Consider the following 20831-nt stretch of genomic DNA (forward strand, 5'->3'; position numbering starts at 1 on the left):
GAAGATCAGGTATGAGGCCGTGAGTTTCATCCCAGGAACTGCAAACAAGCAAATAAACAAAACCACCGGAAAGGAACCATTCTTGCAGTTATTTGTCCTCAGTGACAGGCGTGTTTAATATTTGTGCCTTACACACTCTACTCCCATGCTCGAACAAGACGGACTTCACTCTTCTTTTTATTGCGGCTTGACAATGAACTCGTTTAACTTTGCTATCCTGTGAAATTGCCCACATCTGTTGGTAAGCTCCCCAGCCTCAACTCGTTTCACTATTGGGTTATTCGTTTTAGTTTGTTTGAAAATATAATTTATCATGACAGTTTTGGTGAGAGGAACAGAGGAGAGTGGCTTCTTGGGAGATCCCAGCCTGAATGTGGCAGATCCACCTCCTTCCAAGGGACACCTCCTTCATTATCTGGAAGAGTGAAGCAGAGGTAAGATTCTGGGTTGGGGGGGGGGCAAGGGGAAGGCGTGGGGTTCCTAGAAACACATCTCAGCATTTTGTTGTCTTTGTTGTGTTCATCTTTCAGTGGGCAAAATCAGAAATGTGAAGCCAAAGTCACTGTATAGTAGTTAAGAAACTTTCTTGGGTGCGTCTTTGCTCTATGAGGTGCAGATGTTTGGGAAGAAACCTACCTCCTTTTTCTTTTGTTTAGAGACCTCCAAAATGTCTTTACAGATGGTTCTCCTATATGTTCCCAAATAAACCTGGCTCCTAAGCAGAGAGAAATAGATAACAAACTTTAGGGATGAGTCAATATTAAACTCCTCACTCATCCATTCAGTTGATTAACTATGTTTTCAGCTCTTCCTTAATTCCACCAATTAGAGATGAGTTTAAAGGATTAGGACCTCCAGAAGAGGACTAGAGGAGGAGGCCAGAAAGCAAAGGCAGGTTGTTATGAGATGCTTAGGATTAGGTGTGGAACCCAAGCAGTGATCTGTGCGTTGACTGGTTCAGATACAGTAGGGCTCAGAAGCAGGGGCCATGGTTGCATAGATGTGGTGAGGGGAAGGGACCTGAAGAAATCTGAAGCAAAAGTCAGTTGTATAATAGTAGGTAATTTTATTCATCTTCAGGCTGTGGAGGAGTAGATATTCATCCAATGAATAAAAATATTTAATTTTAAAAAGTGACTTTTGAATGTATCAGTTTACTTAGAACTTCTTAAATGTCTTTTTATGGTTTGATAAGTTGCTTAGAATTTCTGTTCTCTTTCATATGATAGGCCCGGGAAAGACAATGAGGTTTGGTTGGTGCCCTCTGGTGGCTAAAATGATAATTTCATAGAATGACTTGTATTTCAGGAAATTCTAAGTCAGAGGTTCCACAGAAAGAGTCTCTATCACAGTCTCTGGTTTGAAATCAAACCTCCCATATATGAACAGAAAAGTTCTTCAGCACAAGAACAACAATGTTGGCACCAAACAGCAGAGGCACAGACATTAGATGGCCCCCAGACTCAGTTACTTCTGTTTCTGGACAATGAAAACTTTCTCTCTCTCTCTCTCTCTCTCTCTCTCTCTCTCTCTCTCTCTCTCTCTCTCTCTCTCTCTGTCTCTCTCTGTCTCTCTCTGTCTCTGTCTCTCTCTGTATCTCTCTTTCTCTGTGTATGTGTGTGAATGTGTATATGTATGCTGTGTGTGTATGCGTGTGTGTGCATGTGTGGAGTGTGTGTATGTGTGTGTGTGTACACACGAATGTGTGAATACCAGAGGTCAATGCCCAGTGTCTTCTTTTATCCCTCTCCATCTTAGTTTTAAAGATAAGTCTCTTTCTTTTTTATTTATTTAAACATTTTTTCCAAATTCCTACTCCCTCCCCTCCTTTTACTCCCCTCCCTCTCCCTTCACAGACCCTCCAAGCCTAAGAGAGGGCCATGCACACTGCCCTGTGGAAAGTCCCAGGCCCTTTCTACTACATCTAGGTTGAGCAAGGTTTACATCCATAGGGATAGGATCCCAAGAAGCTGGTACATGAAGTAGAGACAAATCCCAGTGCCACCATCAGTTGCCCCTCAGTCTGCCCCAACTGTCAACCCTCTTCAGAGGGGCTCGGTTGTTCCCATGCTTGTTCATTCCCAGTCCAGTTTGAGCTGGTGAGCTACCATTAGCTCAAGCAGACTGTCTCAGTGAATGATTCCCCGCATGGTCTTGAATTCCTTGCTCATACTCTCACTCCTTCCACTCTTCAACTGGATCTTGGGAGCTCAGTCCAGTGCTCTGATGTGGGTCATTATCTCTGTTCCCATTTGTTGTTGGACAAAGGTTCTATGGTGATATTTAAGATAATCATCAGTCTGACTACAGGGTAAGGCCAGTTCAGACACCCTCTCCTTTACTGCTTAGGGTTTTAGCTGGGGTAATCCCTGTGGATTCTTGGGCATTTTTCTAGAGTCGGGATTCTTGCTAACTCCATAATGGCTCTCTCTGCCTGCCTTCTTCCTCCAAGAGTTCTGTTCTGTCTACCTCACCCACTTAAGGGCTGCCCTATCAAAAGGCCAAGACAGCTTCTTTATTCAGCCAATGAAAGCAACACAAATAGAGAAGAACCTCCTACACTACTGTTTGTCTTCTCCTCCAATTCTTTAAGGGAGTTTTTTTTACTTCCTCTTTAATTTTCATGAACTTATGTTTAGTCATTTTCTTCTACATCTTCTGGGTTAGGATGATGAAGTCTTCCTGTTGTGTGTCCTCTGGGTTTTGGTGTTACCATGTCGCTTTTTATGATGTTGGAGGAATTCTTGTTTTGGCACCTTCCCATCTCTTCCCCTAATGTCCACCAAGTATTGGTCTCCACGAGCTTGCAAGGAATGGCGGATTGGAGGCAGGGTAGATTGATGGCTAGCAAGTCAACTCCCTGCTGGCATCTAGGAATGCCGAAGCGACCTGGGGAGGGGCCCCTAGGCTTTTCTCCCATGTGGGGGTTTTAGGGAGTAGGGGATCCAGGGCCACAGGGCTGCTGCTATCTCACTTCTAATGTCCACCAAGTATTGCTCTCCACGGAGCTTACAGGGAAGAGTGAGTTGGGGGTGGGGGAGATTCATGGTTAGGAAATCAGCTCCCTGCTGGTGGCTAGGAATCAATAAGTCTCTTTCTTAACCTTAAACTCACTAGTTCAGCTAGACTGTTAGCTGGTGTCTTTTAGGGATTCACCTGCCTGTATTCCCCCAGTTAGGGGTTACAGAAGAGTTCCACTATACCTGCTTTTGTGGGGTGCTAGGGATCCACACTCAGGTTCTCACACTTCTACAACAAGTACTTTACCCACTGAGCCATCTCCCTATCTTCCGGATGTTGGAATTTTCTCACTACTATCAACATTATCCCTTAGATGCTTGGAATCTCAAGATCTCAATTCAAAGGCTAGTATAGGATGCATCTAAGAGTTTTTTTTTTTTTTTTCGAGGTCCCACACAGCATCAAAGCTGCATTGAAAGCCACGGAAGCATTTGCACTTTGAGGTTTATTAGGTGACGCAGTCATACATCCTTCACCAAGACATATGGTGCAGAATTCACCACAGAAGAAGTAGAAAGGGATCTGTTTCCTGGGCACGTACCCAGAAAATGTCTACTACATGTCATACTATGGTGGCTTTAGGCATGTACCTAGCAAATGTCTGCTATATGTCTTAGTATCATGGCATTAGGCACATACTCAGCAAATGTCTGCTACATGTATTAATATCATGGTGTTATACTTAAGCACAAGGCATTGCCACTTCACTGGTACAGAAGAACATTTTACACCATTAAGGTCTTTGCTGTGGTTATCTAAAAGCAGTTCTTTTGCAGTTCTCCTTCAGAAAACTGAAAGGGAAATGTGACAATTCTATGTCTCCTGCTTTCTCAAGTCAGCCCGAGTGCACCTTCTCTGTGGCATTCCTTGCTACTGGTCTCGGTTCGCTTCCTATATATATCCTTCACAGCCAGGTTAAGCACTCCACTAACTTACCGTGCATTTTGTCTAGCATTTGTTTGCAATGTCTTATCTTCTATGTGGTGTGACATCAATCAGGGCCCTTCATTTCAGTCTCCATTTTTTCTTTTGTAAAATGGGAATGCAATTACACACTATTACATTATTGTTATAGTAAAACAATGAAAGCACTGAGTGTAATGCCTGATATTGGAAAACTCGCCAAAGTGAGTGTATTTTTTCACATCTGCTTTTCACCATGAACCACACATCTTACTTTTTATCTTATTGTGGGCATACAGGGTTTGTAGTTTGTCGACACTTCCTAAATCTTTTTGCTTGTCCCTGAGTAGAAACCTGACCATGACAATTGATTTTACATCTCAGTTCATTTATAGAAATCATTATGACCTTAAAATACGTGTGCTTTGAAAATACAAAAGAAAAGAATTAACAGCATCCATCCTTTTCAAGTTATCACTAACAGAAAATTAAATCTCTCCACAGGCCTTCTGGGTTACACTAAAGAAGAAGGGGTGTAAGTTCCTACCTTATCATGAAACTGTTATCTCAAGGAAAATTAAGGCTCCACGTTGTTCAGCCAGTACATCTTCCATCAGGGCTGCTCATATTTTTTATCCTGAAGTCCATCTCATCTCTAAAACCTGCCCGAGTTCCAATTTACCAAAGGAAGCCTTTTATAGCTGCTTGGAATGCACCAACAGATCTGTGTTTGATAAAACATAATTTCACAATGAATTTGAAAATGTTTCAGATGATTGGAAGCCCTCGACTCAAAGATGGGGAGCAAAATGTTACTATATTTTATGCCAACAAGTTGGGATATTACCCATGGTATACGTCAAGAGGGGTCCCCATCAATGGGGGTCTTCCACAAAACACAAGCTTACAATTACATCTGAAAAAAGCTGCCCAGGATATTAACTATTACATCCCTAGTGAAAACTTCAGTGGACTTGCCATTATAGACTGGGAATATTGGCGCCCACAGTGGGCCCGGAACTGGGACACAAAGGATATCTACAGACAAAAGTCAAGAACACTTATTTCTGATATTAAAAAGAATATATCAGCTGCTGATATTGAAAATATAGCCAAAGCCACGTTTGAGAAAAGTGCAAAAGCTTTCATGGAGGAAACTATCAAATTGGGAACCAGGAGTCGACCCAAAGGCCTTTGGGGTTATTATTTATATCCTGATTGCCACAATTATAATTTTTATGATACAAACTATACTGGGTCATGCCCAGAAGAGGAAGTTCTGCGTAATGATGAGCTCTCTTGGCTCTGGAATAGCAGTACTTCCTTGTATCCTGCTATTAGTATCAAGAAATCCTTGAGAGATAGTGAACGTACTTTGCACTTCTCTCAATTTCGGGTATATGAATCAATGAGGATCTCTACCATGACGTCACATGATTATGCTCTGCCTGTATTCACCTACACACGACTGGGCTACAGAGATGAACCTCTGCTCTTTCTTTCTAGGGTAAGACTTTCCTTGCCTCATGGTGGAGGATTTCGGCTGCATCTCTAAAAGATAACTTTTCTAGTTAATTATGTCTAGCATCTTATTCTTTCTAGAGTACTGATCTGCGTAGACTCTTCCTTTATGCAACTAAATTTTGTTATCTTGTTTGTTAACACTGTTTTTAAAGGACACAGCAATGTGTGAAAGAGCTAACATATGAGGCTAATAGCTACTGAATTCCCTGTGACTGGCTGTTGTGGAATATTATTGAAACACGTTGTGGTGAGCAGGTTAAGAAATTAGAGAGTGCATTTTAAACACAGAATGAAAGACATCCTGGCTTCTGGCTTCATCATTTCAAATATAAAGAGAGGAGAATTTGTTTTCTTTTAAATATGTAATACCAACTTTTACTAAGTAAGCTATATTCATGCCTGTAATGGTTTAAAATTATAGTTAATTTAAAAGCAGTTTTAAAAGTATGAAACAATCATACATTGGCAGAACCATCTTAGACCTAGTTGCCTCTCTGAAAACAGCTTATGGAAAACTGGTAGAGTGGTGTGGGCTTGTAAATTCAATGGTAACCATGAATAGCTTCACAACCCAGGTTAAAGCTCTGAGAGAACTCTTTGCACCTGATTATTTTCACCCAAGTTATATATGTTGCCAGAGATCTCATCTGTTCCAGGATGAGTAACCTTTAAAGTCAGCCAACTTTCAGCCTGATTTTCTCTTTCTTTGTTGCCCCACTCATTGAAATAGAAACTTCCAAGAAAAAGAGTGGATTTGGGTACTAATGTATACATTTTTCTGCACCAAGAAAACTTGCTACCTGTTTCAGCCATTGTTTCATGATGCGATAATATTTTAGCATTTTACTTGCCACCAAGGGTTTGAGATATTTCAACAGAGGTGTTTCTTTTCATTCCTCAATTATAAACATCAGTGGGCCAGATGGCTAAAAGGCAAGAGATGCTCTTAGTGCTTGGCATCCTCAGGTGGATGCTTTGGAAGGAGAAGAAGGAGCACACCAATGGGAGGTGTGGAAATGCTATGCCTTTGTCACTATCCAGAAGGTGAAAGCCTTCACAATGGCCTGAGACTCACACTACCCACAAAAGTCATCTGTGAATATGGAGTTGAGAATGGCAAGGGACCTTTGCTGGGAGGTTTGGAAAAGCTATCTAAAATTTTACAGAATAATATTGACTCTGGCAATGGGAAATAACATAGAGCACATATATGTATATATATATATATAAGTATATATACACAGACATATATATGGTATGCACATATATGTATATATCAGAAAGTATGTTTTAACTTTCTCTCTCTCTCTGTGTATGTATGTATATATATATGTATATATATATATATATATGTTGTATATTTAGCTTCATAATGTTCCTTTCTTCGGTGATGATTAATTATTTTTGAAACTAAAAACCTAAAATTTAGAGGAACCATGCTCATCTAGAAAAGCAACTTAGTGTGTTGGTTCATTCTGTATACTGCACATGGCTTGGATCACCTTTTTTTTTTTATAGCAATAGTTCAGAAATGCTATTCTTTCCTCTCAGGAAAGCAACTCCAGCACTTGGGACTGTTCTCATTCTGAAAGGGCAGCTTTGTGACTGAAAACATCAACATACACACCACTGTACTCAATCTACTATAAAAATCTACTCACAATTTAAAAAAAAATGTGATGTTCAATTACTTCAAACTCTGAACAACTATGAGGGGGCTTCCATTTCTTTCTCAAATATGTCTACAGTTTAGAATGCATGCATGTATACAGTTAGGGATGGTAACAAATTTCTTACCCTTCCCAGAACCCAGTGTCTCAGTTCTTAACACAGAAACAGGGGTTGCGGACACTATCTTCCACTCCACTGATCTAACAGAAGTATGATAAAAACCAAATGAGAAAAGGTGTGTGAAAATTTGAATCACTTCAGAAATACATGTGGAATAGCTGTCATTTTAAAACAAGTTTCTAAGCCTTGAAGCACTTAGCCATGGAGTCCCTAAGAATCCCAGGCAGCAGCCATAGCTTGGGGGAAATAATATAGAAGCAGTACCATCTCATTCCACCAGGAAGATGGCTAGTACCACCAACATGTAAATTTAATCTAGACATAATGTGATGTTATGCTTTATAAAAACAATGAAAAGAGTTTCTGTGGGTGAAGATTTAAATGTTTCTCTGTGAGTAATTAGTTTCTCTGGCAACATACAAAGTAAGTTCTTTAGTGACTGGTTTTCCATTATGTCTCCCACTAGTAGATGATTTTCTAACATAAATTTTGGTAAGCATCAGGGAACAAAAACCAAGTATGGAGGAAGACTCTTCTAGGTATCCTTTCCTCTACTTCCCCCCTTACATACATACAATGTAATCTGATTATATCCACCTTCCACGTTGTCCTTCAACTCTCCCTTATGGTCTCTTTCATACTTATCCCTTTCATTTCAAGTCCCCTTCTCTCTCTCTCTCTCTTTTTTTTAGTCAAGCTAGTGGTACCTGGTTTTACATGGCTATCTGCTGGAGCATGAGCAACTTACTAGTTGCCACATTCTCCAAGAAAACAAGATGCCCTGTGCATCCAAAAACCACCAACTGTCAACAGCTCCTGACCTAGGAGTGGAACCACATGAGCTCCCTGGCCCAATCAGACTGGAATTTTAACTAGTTTGATCTTATGCAGGAAACCATAGTTATTGTGAGTTCACAAATGCAACAGATCCACCATGTAGAGGAGGCAGCATTTCCATGCATTCCTTCTCACCTACCAGCTCTTGCATTCTTTCTGTCCCCAGTACCTTGATGCTACCTGAATGTTCAAATGTCTGTGGAGGGCTGACATAATGTCCCAATTAGAGCTGAGCACTTATAGACTCTTATTCTCAGCACTTTAAACAGTTATGAGTTTGTCTAATCCACCGTTCACTGCAAAAACAAGCTTCTATGACCAAAGTTATGAGTAGCACATATTTGTGGATATAATAAATACAAGTCATTAAAAACAGTTTGACAATATGATTACTTAGCAAATTGCAGTGGTTTCTTTTTCTTGAGGACCTATGACCGCCTCAGTCACAGACCTTTGACCAGGTTTACATTACTATACCTGATTTCCCTCTTTTTGAATAGGCTACAAATCCCAGCATAAAGTGGTTGATTAACCTTCTAACAGTTGTGACATTATTGTACCATTGGGCATATCTTGCCAGGGTGGTCAGTATTGTAGCAGTGTTACCCAGTACTATGATGGGTAAGACCATTGATATTCTTTTCTTCTCCAGTAGCCTGCATGCCACCTTGTCACTCTGAAAGTTAGCTAGCATGGATGGAGGAAGTTTTCTGGCTAATTCCAGATTGGTTTTTTTTTTCTTTGTCCAGCAACCAAAGTACTTATTAACTTCTGAAACACTGATTTGAATTTGAGAATCCTGGGCAAAAGCAGGGGCTGCACTGGGACTCAGAGGCCCATTTTTGCTAGAGCCACTTTGTTCTTTTGCTTCTATGTTCATGTGATGCCATGTGGGAGGTCCCAACTCTTAGGTGGTTCCTGTACACTCCCAGAGCTGTTCTCTCAATGGCTTCCTTAGTGCCTTTATTTTTCTGGTCCTCAGATCATACCTGGTCTGTGATTCATTTATCACCTTGAACTCTGCCAGATGACAGTGATCTAATATGACGCTAACAGTTTTTTAAAATGATACCGCCCCTTTGATTTTGGTCAAGATGTTCTTGAAGACAGTTATGTCTTTGATCTGTCCCAGTAAATGCTCATAATGATACTAAAGGAATGACATACTTAAAATAAACTAATATAACCTTAGGAGGTATGGCAGTCATGACATATATCTGTAGCTTCCCTATTTAGTGATTGTAAATCAATGACATAAACACATAAATAATATATTTATGTGCTATGTCCTATTTCTCCTTTGATAACACCACCTTAATCCTAAGCAGGCTCTTGGAGACTTCCTTCTGACCACACGCTGTGATTGTCCTCTTGCTGGTCTCAAGGTTCTTTCAAAGTCAGTGGCCTGAGTTTTTCTTCCTTATGCCTTTGAGTCAACAGTTGTACATCCTGCAGTCTGCAATCTGAGGACTGCATAGGTAATTCTGCTTCTAATCACCAGCCTGTTGACAATTTTCAAAATCCTCTTAAGTATATCATCTCCTTTGAGCCCCAAAGAACCCCCGCCACACTTTTTGTTTTGTGGGCTGTCTGATATTATGGTGTTGGAGAACAGAAATGGATATGAACCAGAGAGGTAAGTCAATTCAAACCTAAGACTCTCTTCACATTTCAAATGTCTCCAGAAAAACGTTTGTAAAAGTCTGTTTTAAGATAGACATTGTAAAATTGTTAATTTGAATGATTGACTACAGAAGTGTCAGGAGAAGAGAAATTCCTCAGTTATTGATATGATAAAGTAGGCAAAATAAAGATTGTTTTTTTTTTGCTTGTTTTTTTCCTCCAACTCACAATTTTCTATTACTTAATTATGGAAATTTATCTTTGGAGTAAAACGTAAGTGTTTAGCAACCTTCATTAGAGGGAGAATGCACTATAATTTAATAAGCTCTGAAACCAGCAGCATGTTCCCAACTCTTATTTCCCCCTATGTTCCCTTGGTCCACAGTCATCTCTGGCACTAAGGTAATCTTTGAATGATAAAACACCAATTTTTACTTCTGAGACCTCCATTTCATTTATTCTAGCGATATTGGGAGAAATTCTTGTAGATTTGTCATTGCTTAGATGAATCATACATAGATAAAACCTATTATATCCAGTACTTAGAAATTAAATATAGAGCATTTCAGGGGCCAAATATAAAGAATGGACAAAGTCAGAGCTTGGAGACACTAAGCGCTGTACCCTTACCTTATTCTGAGTTCAAAAGGACACAAGGTCACCTTAGTGACTGTACCTGTGAAGCTCCACAGAGGTCAGAGGTTGGTAGTAGATTAGAGCTAAAAGGCTTGCCTCAGGGAAAGAAAATTCTTTGGGCTCTATTTATGTATTTATACATATAGTTAGCTTCTGAGCAAATATCCCCAGTCAATTTCAAATAAACAACTGTTGGTGGTTATTTATATACTAATTGTTTAAAAAGTAATATCCTGCCTATTAAGATGTAGTATTTTTAAATACATATTTTGTTTATTCTTCTCTAATACATTACATCCCTATATCAATTTCACCTCCCTCCTCTTCTCCCAGTTCCTTTCCCCAGCCTCCCATCTCTCCCAGAGCCACTCCTCCTCCTTTCCCTTCAGAAAAGAGCAGGCCTCCCAGGGAAATCAACCAATAAGACTAGGTACCTCCCTTCCTATTAAGGCTGGATGAGGCAACCCAGTAGGAGAAAAGGATCCCAAAAGGAGGCAAAAGAATCAGAGACAGGCCCTCTCCCACTTTTATTTTAATTTTTTTAGTTTTACAAGAAGACCAAGCTACACAACCATAACATATATGGAGAGAGTCTAGGTCAGACCCTTGCATGCTCCCTGGTTGTTGATTCAGTCCCTGTGAGCTCTCAAGAGTGTTGTGTAGTTGATTCTGTGGGTTTTCTTGGGTAGTACATTCTCTTAATCCCAGAATTTAGAGGCAAAGGCAGGAGAATTTCTATGAGTTTGAGTTCAGCCTGATCTATATGGTGAGTCTGAAGCAGTCAAGCCTACTTAGTGAGACTCTGCCTAAACACACACACACACACACACACACACACATCACACACCACACACACACACACACACACACACACACACACACACACACACACGCATGCATGTACACACGCAAGCACACTGTTGTATATGATCAGAGAATGTGGTTCTGAGCATCAGTCCATTTCACATGTATGTCACTCAGGGACAATATCTAGGGTGTGTTTGGGCTCAGCCTGAAATCTTAATTCCTGGTGAGTGGATACATCTTCCAATGACTAATTAACTTTGTTCTCTCCCATCTAGCAAGATCTAATAAGTACCATAGGAGAAAGCGCTGCACTGGGAGCTGCAGGCTTTGTCATTTGGGGAGACATGAATTTAACTGCATCTGTGGTAAGTCAGTACCTCCAGGGTATACTGTTCTGCTTTCCTGTAGAGATCACCCCAATCAAAACTCAAGTATTCCCACAGCAAGCCAGATTTAGGGTAAAAGCCGAAAATCAGCACTTAGTACTTAGATAAGGCTAAAAATAATAAAAAGACAGTAATCATAACACTGATATTTGCTTGATATTTATCATGTATTAATACAGGTCTTCTGTGTGTTTTGGGCCTGCTCACTTACTGGTCATGTCAGCTAATGACTATTCTCTTCTACTATAGACAAGGAGACAAGAGGGGGAAATCAAGGAGGTCATTAGGTGTTCAGGCTACTTCATAGTAGAACTGTTCTTAATGACCACAGATCTCTGAGACTGGATCCCTTGCCTTGACCTCCTACATGAAATAGTGCATCCTATCTGGAGAGCTAGAAAAAAGATGCTAACTTTTCAACCCTCCTATTGAAAGCATTTTCCCCTGTAGAGTCACCAGCTGGAAATTGATAGCCTTGAAAATAAGATTAAGATGTAGTTTTAAGTTTTCACCAGCTGAAACAGCATTTACTTCAAGAACTCTTCTGACTTTCCTTAAGCCACATTAATTGCAGTCTCTTATTTATCTCCAGTTGTTCTTAATTTTGTCTGAAGCATTACTATAACACGTATATTTTTTATTTATTTATTTATTTATTTATTTATTTATTTATTTATTTTTACTCAGAGTTGTCAAGATTGTATCCTTAAAATTTGGGTTAAATTGAAAAAATAAGTCTGTGTTAATTTTATTTTTAGAACTTTACTGGCTCAATTTGTTACTATTGAGACAATGTTCACAAATGTATTTGTAACCATGTTCACTGTATTAGTCAGGATTTCCTAGACTCTCTAGAATCTATAGTAAGATAACCTTTAGAATATATATATATATATATATATATATACATATATATATCCAATTTTTTATATTTACGTGTATAAAGAGGATTTATTAGAATGGCTTGTAGGCTGTGCTCCAGCTAGTCCACCAATGACTGTCTACCAACAGATGGTTCAAGAATCCAGGAATTTCTCAGTCCATGAAGCTGGATGTCTCAGCTTGTCTTCAGTATATGCCAGAATCCTGAAGGAGTAGGCTCCAATTGGTGTGAAATGGTGGGCTTTCCAGTGAGTTAGAGCAAACAGGCAAAGAAAGAGCTTGCTTTCATTTTCTATGTCCATTATATAGGCTGCCAGAAAGGTGTGGTCCTGATTAAAGGTGGATCTTTCCACCTTGAAGATCCAGATTAGAAGTGGTTCTTCCCACTTCAAATGATTTAATTAAGAAAAATAATCCCCCACAGGTGTGTGCCCAGTCATTTGAATTTTAGTTAATTGCTGACATACAAAAGAGTTTCACAATAGCCCATTCAAAATGGAGTATCAGAGAGGTTTATTTATTTATTTATAAACTCACAGAAAGAGTAGCGATCCACAGTTCTCTGTGTGGGATGGGAACTGGAACTGATTCCAACAGCCAAGAGGCCTGCGCGTGCTTTTCATCTGCATTTATAGTACATGAGACCACCTCCAAACTGAGCCAGTATCTTAAATGTTATTGGCTGAAGGAGTTCCCACAGCAGTTAATTCCAGATGTAGTCAAGCTGATATTGAAGAATAGCTATCACACACATCTATGAGCATATTCAGAGAGCCACAGGTTCAGTTGCTGACTCACGAGGAAGTATTTTATCAGGAAATAGTATACACAACCGAGGTGACTTCTATGTAGAACACATACTAGAAAACACACACGAATGACCCAGTGTTTCCAGCTTTCCTGTATCTGGTTGTGTGTAGGAGTAGAACCTGCAACAGGTTATGTTTAAGTATAAGTAACTGAGAAGTCCAGAATGCTCTAAGGTCAACAGTAAGTCTGAATTTATTCGGAGTCTGAATAACTCGGATTTTCTTCTTTTTTTTTTTCACTTTTTTTTTTTTTACTTTTCCATTCAAAAATTTCCACTTCCTTCCCTCCTCCCCTACCCCTCCCATTCCCCCACTCCCTCACCTTCCTCCCCATCCAGTCTTAAGAGATGGAAGGGTACCCTGTGGGAAGTCCAAGGCCCTCCTCACTCCATCCAGGCCTAGGAAGGTGTGTATCCAAATAGATGAGGGTCCCCAAAAAGCCAGTACATGCAGTAGAAACAAGTCCCGGTGCCTTTATCAATGGCTTCTGTGTCCACCCCCATTGTCAGCCACATTAAGAGAGTCCGGTTTGATCACATGCTCATTCAGTCCAAGTCCAGCTAGCCTTGGTGAGCTCCTATTAGATCAGGCACACTGTCTCAGTGGGTGGACCAACCCCTTGCGGTCCTTGACTTCCTTGCTTATCTTCTCCCTCCTTCTGCTCCTCAACTGGACCTTGGGAGCTCAGTCCAGTGTTCTTATGTGGGTCTCTGTCTCTATCTCCATCCATTGCCAGATGAAGGCTTTATGGTGATATTTGAGATATTCATCAGTGTGACTATGGGACAAGGCCAGGTCAGGCACCCTCTCCTCTGCTGTTCAAGGACCTAGCAGGGGAACTCAGCCAGAAAGAACAACTCAGCCCTGAGAGGCAGCCCGGCAGTAGCTCTGGCGTGGATTCTGCTTTGTTTGTGTTTCTTTCTCACACTGCTCATTGCTAGACGGAAAAGATGCATGAATTGAAGAAAAGCAAGGACCTCTATGTTGACTCCAGCTGGTTTGCTGACTCAGTTACTCTGCCTTACTGTTACATCTCCTGCTTCTAGGGCCTTTCTCACTTCTGAGTTGAGACCTTTGGGCTATAGTAGAGTCCAAGAGTTTACCCACTAGGACAAAGCCATCCAGTTTTAGCCCAGTCTAAAGAGCTGCCTTCTAAAATATCTGATCCAATTGTTTTCATGCTTTCTCAGGAGAACTGTACGGAGGTCAACCGCTTTGTGAATTCGGATTTTGGGAAATACATAATCAATGTGACCAGAGCAGTTGAGGTATGCAGTCATCACCTTTGCAAGAATAATGGGAGGTGCATACGGAAGACATGGAAAGCACCTCATTACCTCCATTTGAACCCTGACAGTTACCGCATAGAAGCCTCTGAGAACGGAGAATTCATAGTGAAGGGAAGAGCATCAGAGGCAGACCTAGCTGAGATGGCGGAGAACTTCCTGTGCCACTGTTATCAGGGATATGAAGGGGCTGATTGTAGAGAAACGAAAGAACCTGACAGCTGCTCTGGGGTCTCCCCTTTCTCTATCTCAGTAATAACACTGTGTCTGCTAGTTCTAGCAGGTTATCAAAGCATTCAGCTGTGACTTAATTGAGTTTAAAGGGAATTGTGTCCTCAAGTAGAGTGTTAGGGAACAGAGGAATCCCACAGTTATCCTCTTAAGGGTTCCTCTGAGAGGTCTTGTAAGTCAACATATGTGTCACAGCATAAATAGGCACCTATTACTTTATTTGCTGCACTTTGGTTAGAAACCAGATCTGAGAGAACAAGGTCACGCACATTGTTTTCTTACTTGAAGATTTAAATTGTATTTCAATCCGATTTCATTCTTCTTCTAATTGTATATACAGGATGATCCACATGAATATTAAGCTTATTGATTTCAAGGAAATTTTCTAGATAGCAATTTATTTAAGGAACGACTACTAAGTAGTCACGTGATTCAACAGATGGGGTCACCTCCCTCATGACCTGGTCAAGTAGGTCATAAGAGAAGATGAAATTCAGGGTTTCTGCTCCAGCCAGCTTCTCCTGTACCCGCTTCCCTGCTGAGCTTACCGAGGACAGTGCCAGCCTGGCTTCACCTGTATCTGCTTCACTGCTGAACTCATGGGAGACCTGCGGGGTATCAGCTGTTCCCAACTCACAGCAAAGGCCTCTCTCAACTCTCATCTTCCTTCACAGCCTGCACGTTGCAGAAAGGTAGTCCAGGCTGAACGTGCGCTGGATCTAAAAGCGCAAGCCATGTTGATAAAATACAGCTGGCGACTTTTGAAAGTGAAGTGGTTCTGATGAAAGAGATTTAATAAACGACACTTAAAAGGTGCTGTTGGAGAGAAAGTCCATAAGAAAAACTAGCTACTTTTGTCTCCCCTTGCTCCCCATATGAAGTTGGAGTAGTAGATTTGGATTTAGAATCACTTTAAACCGGATTTGAATTATGTTTTTACTATTTCTGTGGTGGTATAAATCTTAGCAAGTTTTTTTTTTGTATTCCCTTTTATCATCTGAAATTTGATAATATAATTTTCACCTTAGCAAATTATTCTTAGGATTAAATACAACAACCTACTTTGCACTCTTAGATTTTTGGTATGTGTAGCTGCCCAGGATAATCTTGTGCTCACCAAAAACAATAGAAAAGGTAACGATAAAACAGTCAAGCTATTTCCTTTTGTATCCAGGGACCCCACTTATTCACTGTGGTGTGGTCTTGAGATACACTCTCAGGGGACTGGATTTTCTTGTCATAATGATAATTTAACAGGAAGAGAAATGCAAGAAAGATATGATGTTGATAAAGAAGGAATGAAAGGTCGGGCAATGGTGGCACACTCCTTTAATCCCAGCACTCAAGGAGGCAGAGGCAGGTGGGTCTCTGTGAGTTCGAGGCCTGCTTGGTCTACAGAGTGAATTCTAGAACAGCCAGAGATATATACAGAGAAACCTTATCTCCAAAAACCAAAAAATAATTTAAAAAAATTGAAATTTGATGTCTCTCTCTTAGGTGGTACACATCTTTAATCCTGAGGAGGCAGAGGCAGGCAGATCTCTGTGAGTCTGAGACCAGTGTGGTCTTCTAGAGCTAGTTCCAGAACAGCCAGAACTACACAGGAAAATCCAGTCTCAAAAACCAAAACTAAGTAAACAAACAAAAACAAAAAGTTCAACTCAGGATCCTTGCTTGTCAGAGATTAGGGCACTGAGAAAGTTAATTCTGAAATGTATGATACAAAGTTTTCATAATACTGTGAATGAGAAGTATGATTACATAAGAGATAATTTAAAAATTAATCTTTTATATCAAAGACAATGTGTTAGCAATATAGAACATTTTCACAATTGAAAGGATAGCCAAAGAAATCACCAATATACTATACACTGGTAATTTTTGTTGTAGTTTTTCCTAATATTTCTTGTAAAATGACTTTTATATTGTTGTAATCATACTATATACATATTTTATAAACTGTGTGTTCCAATTAATATGTGTGTGGTTTTTTTTAATAATCATTTCGTAATCTTCATGCATATTATTTAAAAAGTCTTTTCTCTTCCAGGAGAGGGAGGGAAGGCAAACTAGCAAGTGATTTAACACTTGTTTTTATTTTGGGTTATCTAAGTTAGTTAGTCTGGCCTGAACTTTGTTAAGTAGCTGTGAACTGAAGTGTTCAGAAGAAGCCACACCTATGTCAAAGATTCTTACAAGGCTAGCTGACTAATTAGAACTTCTGAGACTGTAAGGAGCTGGAATGTGAGGCCGGGAACTAAAATATATCAGACTATTTTTAGCACCTTTAGTAGTCATTCATTGACTACTTAAATTTTGTGACAACAAAGTATTTTTGGAATGTATGTATGTTGTAGAATGGTGATGCAATCTACCTAAGACAGAGAAGTACTGAGGCCTTGAACCTTTTCTTCTGAGGCTCAAATAAGCTATCTTTTCATTTGATTTCAACAGAAAATACTAAGCCATATAGGTAACTACTCAATTATTTATCATTTTGCCAACTTAAACAGAAATTTAACTTACAATACTAATCTTTTACAAGGAGGGCCCCTTTGTTCTTTCCGGCCAGCCAGCTAGCTTAGCCCCCGAAATAACCACACAGAAACTGTATTTATTAAAACACTGCTCGGCCATTAGCTCTAACTTCTTATTGGCTAACTCTTACATATTAGTTTAACCCATCTCCATTAATCTGTATATCTCCACGTGCCAGTGGCTTACTGGAAACTCTAACCGGCGTCCATCGCAGGCTGGGGGATCCATGGCTTTTCTCACTCTGCCCTTCTTCCCAGCATTCAGTTTTATCTTCTCCTCCTACCTAAGTTCTGCTCTATCAGGTCCAAAGCAGTTTCTTTATTCATTAGCCAATGAAAGCAACACATGAACATGACCTCCTACACCACTATTCTGCCATCATGAACCCTGAAATTATTATTTTTAACTTAATTACAAAAGAACTATTAAGTCAACTGATTGATCAACTAGCAATGCTTATATTTAGGGAATGTTAGGGAAACATCAATTCCCAAGTCTAAAAAACGGCCTGTACATTGTGAATCTGGAGCATCTGATAACACAAAGAAAGGATACAATCCATGATCACTAGGAGAGCATTAGAAGCAGTCAGGAACCAACTTAAAGTTCCTCCCATTAAAATTTGTTGCTAATCAAAATAAACAACAACAGACACAGAGACACAAGCAAAATGCAATCTCTTGCTGTCAAAGCCATCTTTGGCAGTTAGTAAAGAAACAGCGGTTATGTGTTGAAATAAATGGAATATATTTGTGTCAATGTAGTCAAAATAAAGCCATTAAGTAGGTGGATATTTCTGTCCCACCAGTCTGTTCCCACCAAAATGCATCAATATTTCTTGTTAATTTTTTAAAGTTAATTTTTGAAAGCTCAGTCAATAGCTTAGGCTTATTTCTAACTAGCTCTTGTAACTTAAATAACCCATTATTCATCTACATGTTGCCATGTGACTTGTGGATTTTAGTTCTTTCCTTGAATGTCTGTTCCTTTTTGTCCCCTGGTAACTCAGGCCACCTTCTTCCCAGAGTTCTCTCTGTCTGGCTCTCCTGACTATACTTTCTGCCTAGCTAATGACAGTTTAGCTTTTTGCTAAATCAATCAGAAGATGTCTTGGGAAAGACATCTTCACTGTGCACAAAAAGATTATTCCAGAACACCATTAAAACAAAAATCCCTTTCTTGGCTACATTTGAAGGATGTTATGGGATCACCTTATTACTCTGAAAACCAGTAATAATGAGCAAGAATCAACCACTTATCCTGCATTTACTATACGATTATACTTAGGGGTAACCAACTAGTGGAAGGAAATAAATGAAGAAGGTATGATAAATTAGGATATAAATATTTTGACATCCCTGACTTTATAGTCATTATTCTCTCTCTCTCTCTCTCTCTCTCTCTCTCTCTCTCTCTCTCTCTCTCTCTCTCTTTTTCTCTCTCTCTTTGTTTTTCAAGACAGGGTTTCTCTATGTAACAGTCCTGGCTGTCTTGGAACTCACTCTGTATACCAGGCTGATAGTCACTATTTTTATGTTTGTTATTTAGTGGGTGGAAGCATTTATAGTCAGTGGCTGCTAATGTCCAAAAAGGAAGCTCACCAAAACATTTTACATCATTTAATTGAAGTGGGGGAAAGAACCAAGAGTAATCCTTCCCATATAAAGTTTCATCAGGCTTCAAAATCTAGCTGGGAAACTAGTTGCTTAAACACTTATCTCATGGGAATGACAATTCTATCAAGAAAAAGAGCCAGGGAAACCACTGTGAAACAATGTATACAGCATGTAAAGTAATGTGTCCTTTCATAGATTCCTGAATATTAAAAATTATCCTAAGCCTTGCAAAGAAGCTCTGTTATAGCATCAAAAGTACAAATGTGAAGCATAAAGGTTTAATAATTGGATATTTAAATATTGGTGGATATTAGTATTATTTGGTTAATGTGCCAGAGAATTAAATATATCACGATATAGCTGCCTTTTTGTCCTTGCTGGTATTAAGAACTTGAACAGCCGGGCGGTGGTGGCGCACGCCTTTAATCCCAGCACTCGGGAGGCAGAGGCAGGCGGATCTCTGAGTTCGAGGCCAGCCTGGTCTACAAGAGCTAGTTCCAGGAAAGGCTCTAGAAACTACAGGGAAACCCTGTCTCGAAAAACCAAAAAAAAAAAAAAAAAAAAAAAGAACTTGAACAAATTTCAGTGTCATCAAAACCAATAGCTAAACTGGACATTTCACTCCTTGAGGCTCAGGGGCATTTCTTGCTTGCTTTTACTATGACTTTCCAAGAGTCTGAAATAAGGCATTTTGTTTTCTGAGGCAAAAATGTAAAAGCTTGTAGGTTGTCATCAGGACTTACTGCCCTCTGCCACACTAAACTGCCTAGTGTCATGATTACATTGTTGTAACAGCCTAACCAGACAAGCAGTGACCAGATATTTGGCTACACATTGTGACTGCATCGTTGAAAGGTCTTCTGTAAGAGAATGATATTCAATGAGTAGATGAAAGGATATTGCTTAGAGCAATGTAGATGGTCTTTTCTTCTATGCCTTGAAGGTCTGAAAGGACCAGTGTATGAAAGTCTAAAATATTAGAACCCAGTGGTAGAAGAAGGGAGAGTCTAGCTCTATTTTATATCTGGAACACTGATGCATTCCTGCCTTGAGACTAGAACTCAGACTGGCACTGTTGTCTGAGGTTTTCTGTCCTGCCCGGTTCCTGTAATTGTTATGTCCCATAGAAATCACACAGAGGCCTACATTAGTTATAAACTGATTGGCCCATTAGCTCAGGCTTCTTATTAACTCTTACAACGTATATTAGCCCATTATTCTTATCTGTGTTAGCCACGTGGCTCGGTACCTTATTCAGTGGGGCAGTCATATCTTACTTCTGTGGATGGGTCACAACTGCAGACAGATTCCTCTTCACAGAATTCTCTGTTCTCGTTGACCTGCCTTCACTTCCTGTCTGGTTGTCCCACCTATACTTCCTGTCTGGCTACTGGCCAATCAGTGTTTATTTAAAATATAATTGACAGAATATAGACATTTGTCCCACATCATGAAACTGTATGTACCCTCAGCTCTCCTGGGTCTCTAGTTTGCTTACTACCTCTTGGGGTGTTTCAGTCTTTGTAATGAAACCAATCCATTGTAACAGTGAGCCTAAGTTTCTGCCTCCACCACGTCCCTACATACATGTGTGAATCTATGCATACATGCATGTATGAATCATCTATCGGTTATGTTTCTCTGAAGAATGGAGACTATTGGGAGAAAAAATCTGTTGTTAAATTTGTGATTCTCCAAGCATATGAGCACTGGCGAAAACGTGGGGAAACTGCAATCTCCATTCACAGGACTGCAATAAAAAATGGTGCTGCTGCTGTGGAAACAAGAACAAATAGTTCTGCAAAATATTAAAACTAGAACTTCCTTACAACCCAGCAGCCGCACTTCTCAGTATTTACCCAAACTAGTTGAAATTAAGGATAGTGGGTCCCTGAACTCAACTAACACCAGGAAAAACAAAATTGAAATCAGAGTTCAAAA

The 20831-nt window shown here is 39.8% G+C and overlaps 1 protein-coding gene across 1 annotated transcript; it reads left to right on the forward strand.

The window, feature by feature from the left end:
* Window positions 1-379: 379 nt before the first annotated feature.
* LOC119806249 (hyaluronidase-4) lies at window positions 380-14811 on the forward strand. The gene is made up of 4 exons (XM_038317848.1): window positions 380-434; window positions 4429-5431; window positions 11418-11507; window positions 14410-14811. Exons 2-4 carry the CDS (start codon window positions 4478-4480, stop codon window positions 14809-14811), a joined length of 1446 nt encoding a protein of 481 aa, XP_038173776.1. The 5' UTR covers window positions 380-434; window positions 4429-4477.
* The last annotated feature ends 6020 nt before the right edge of the window (window positions 14812-20831 follow it).

This window comes from Arvicola amphibius, chromosome 2 (assembly GCF_903992535.2).
Source record: "Arvicola amphibius chromosome 2, mArvAmp1.2, whole genome shotgun sequence".
Taxonomy (NCBI): Eukaryota; Metazoa; Chordata; class Mammalia; order Rodentia; family Cricetidae; genus Arvicola; species Arvicola amphibius.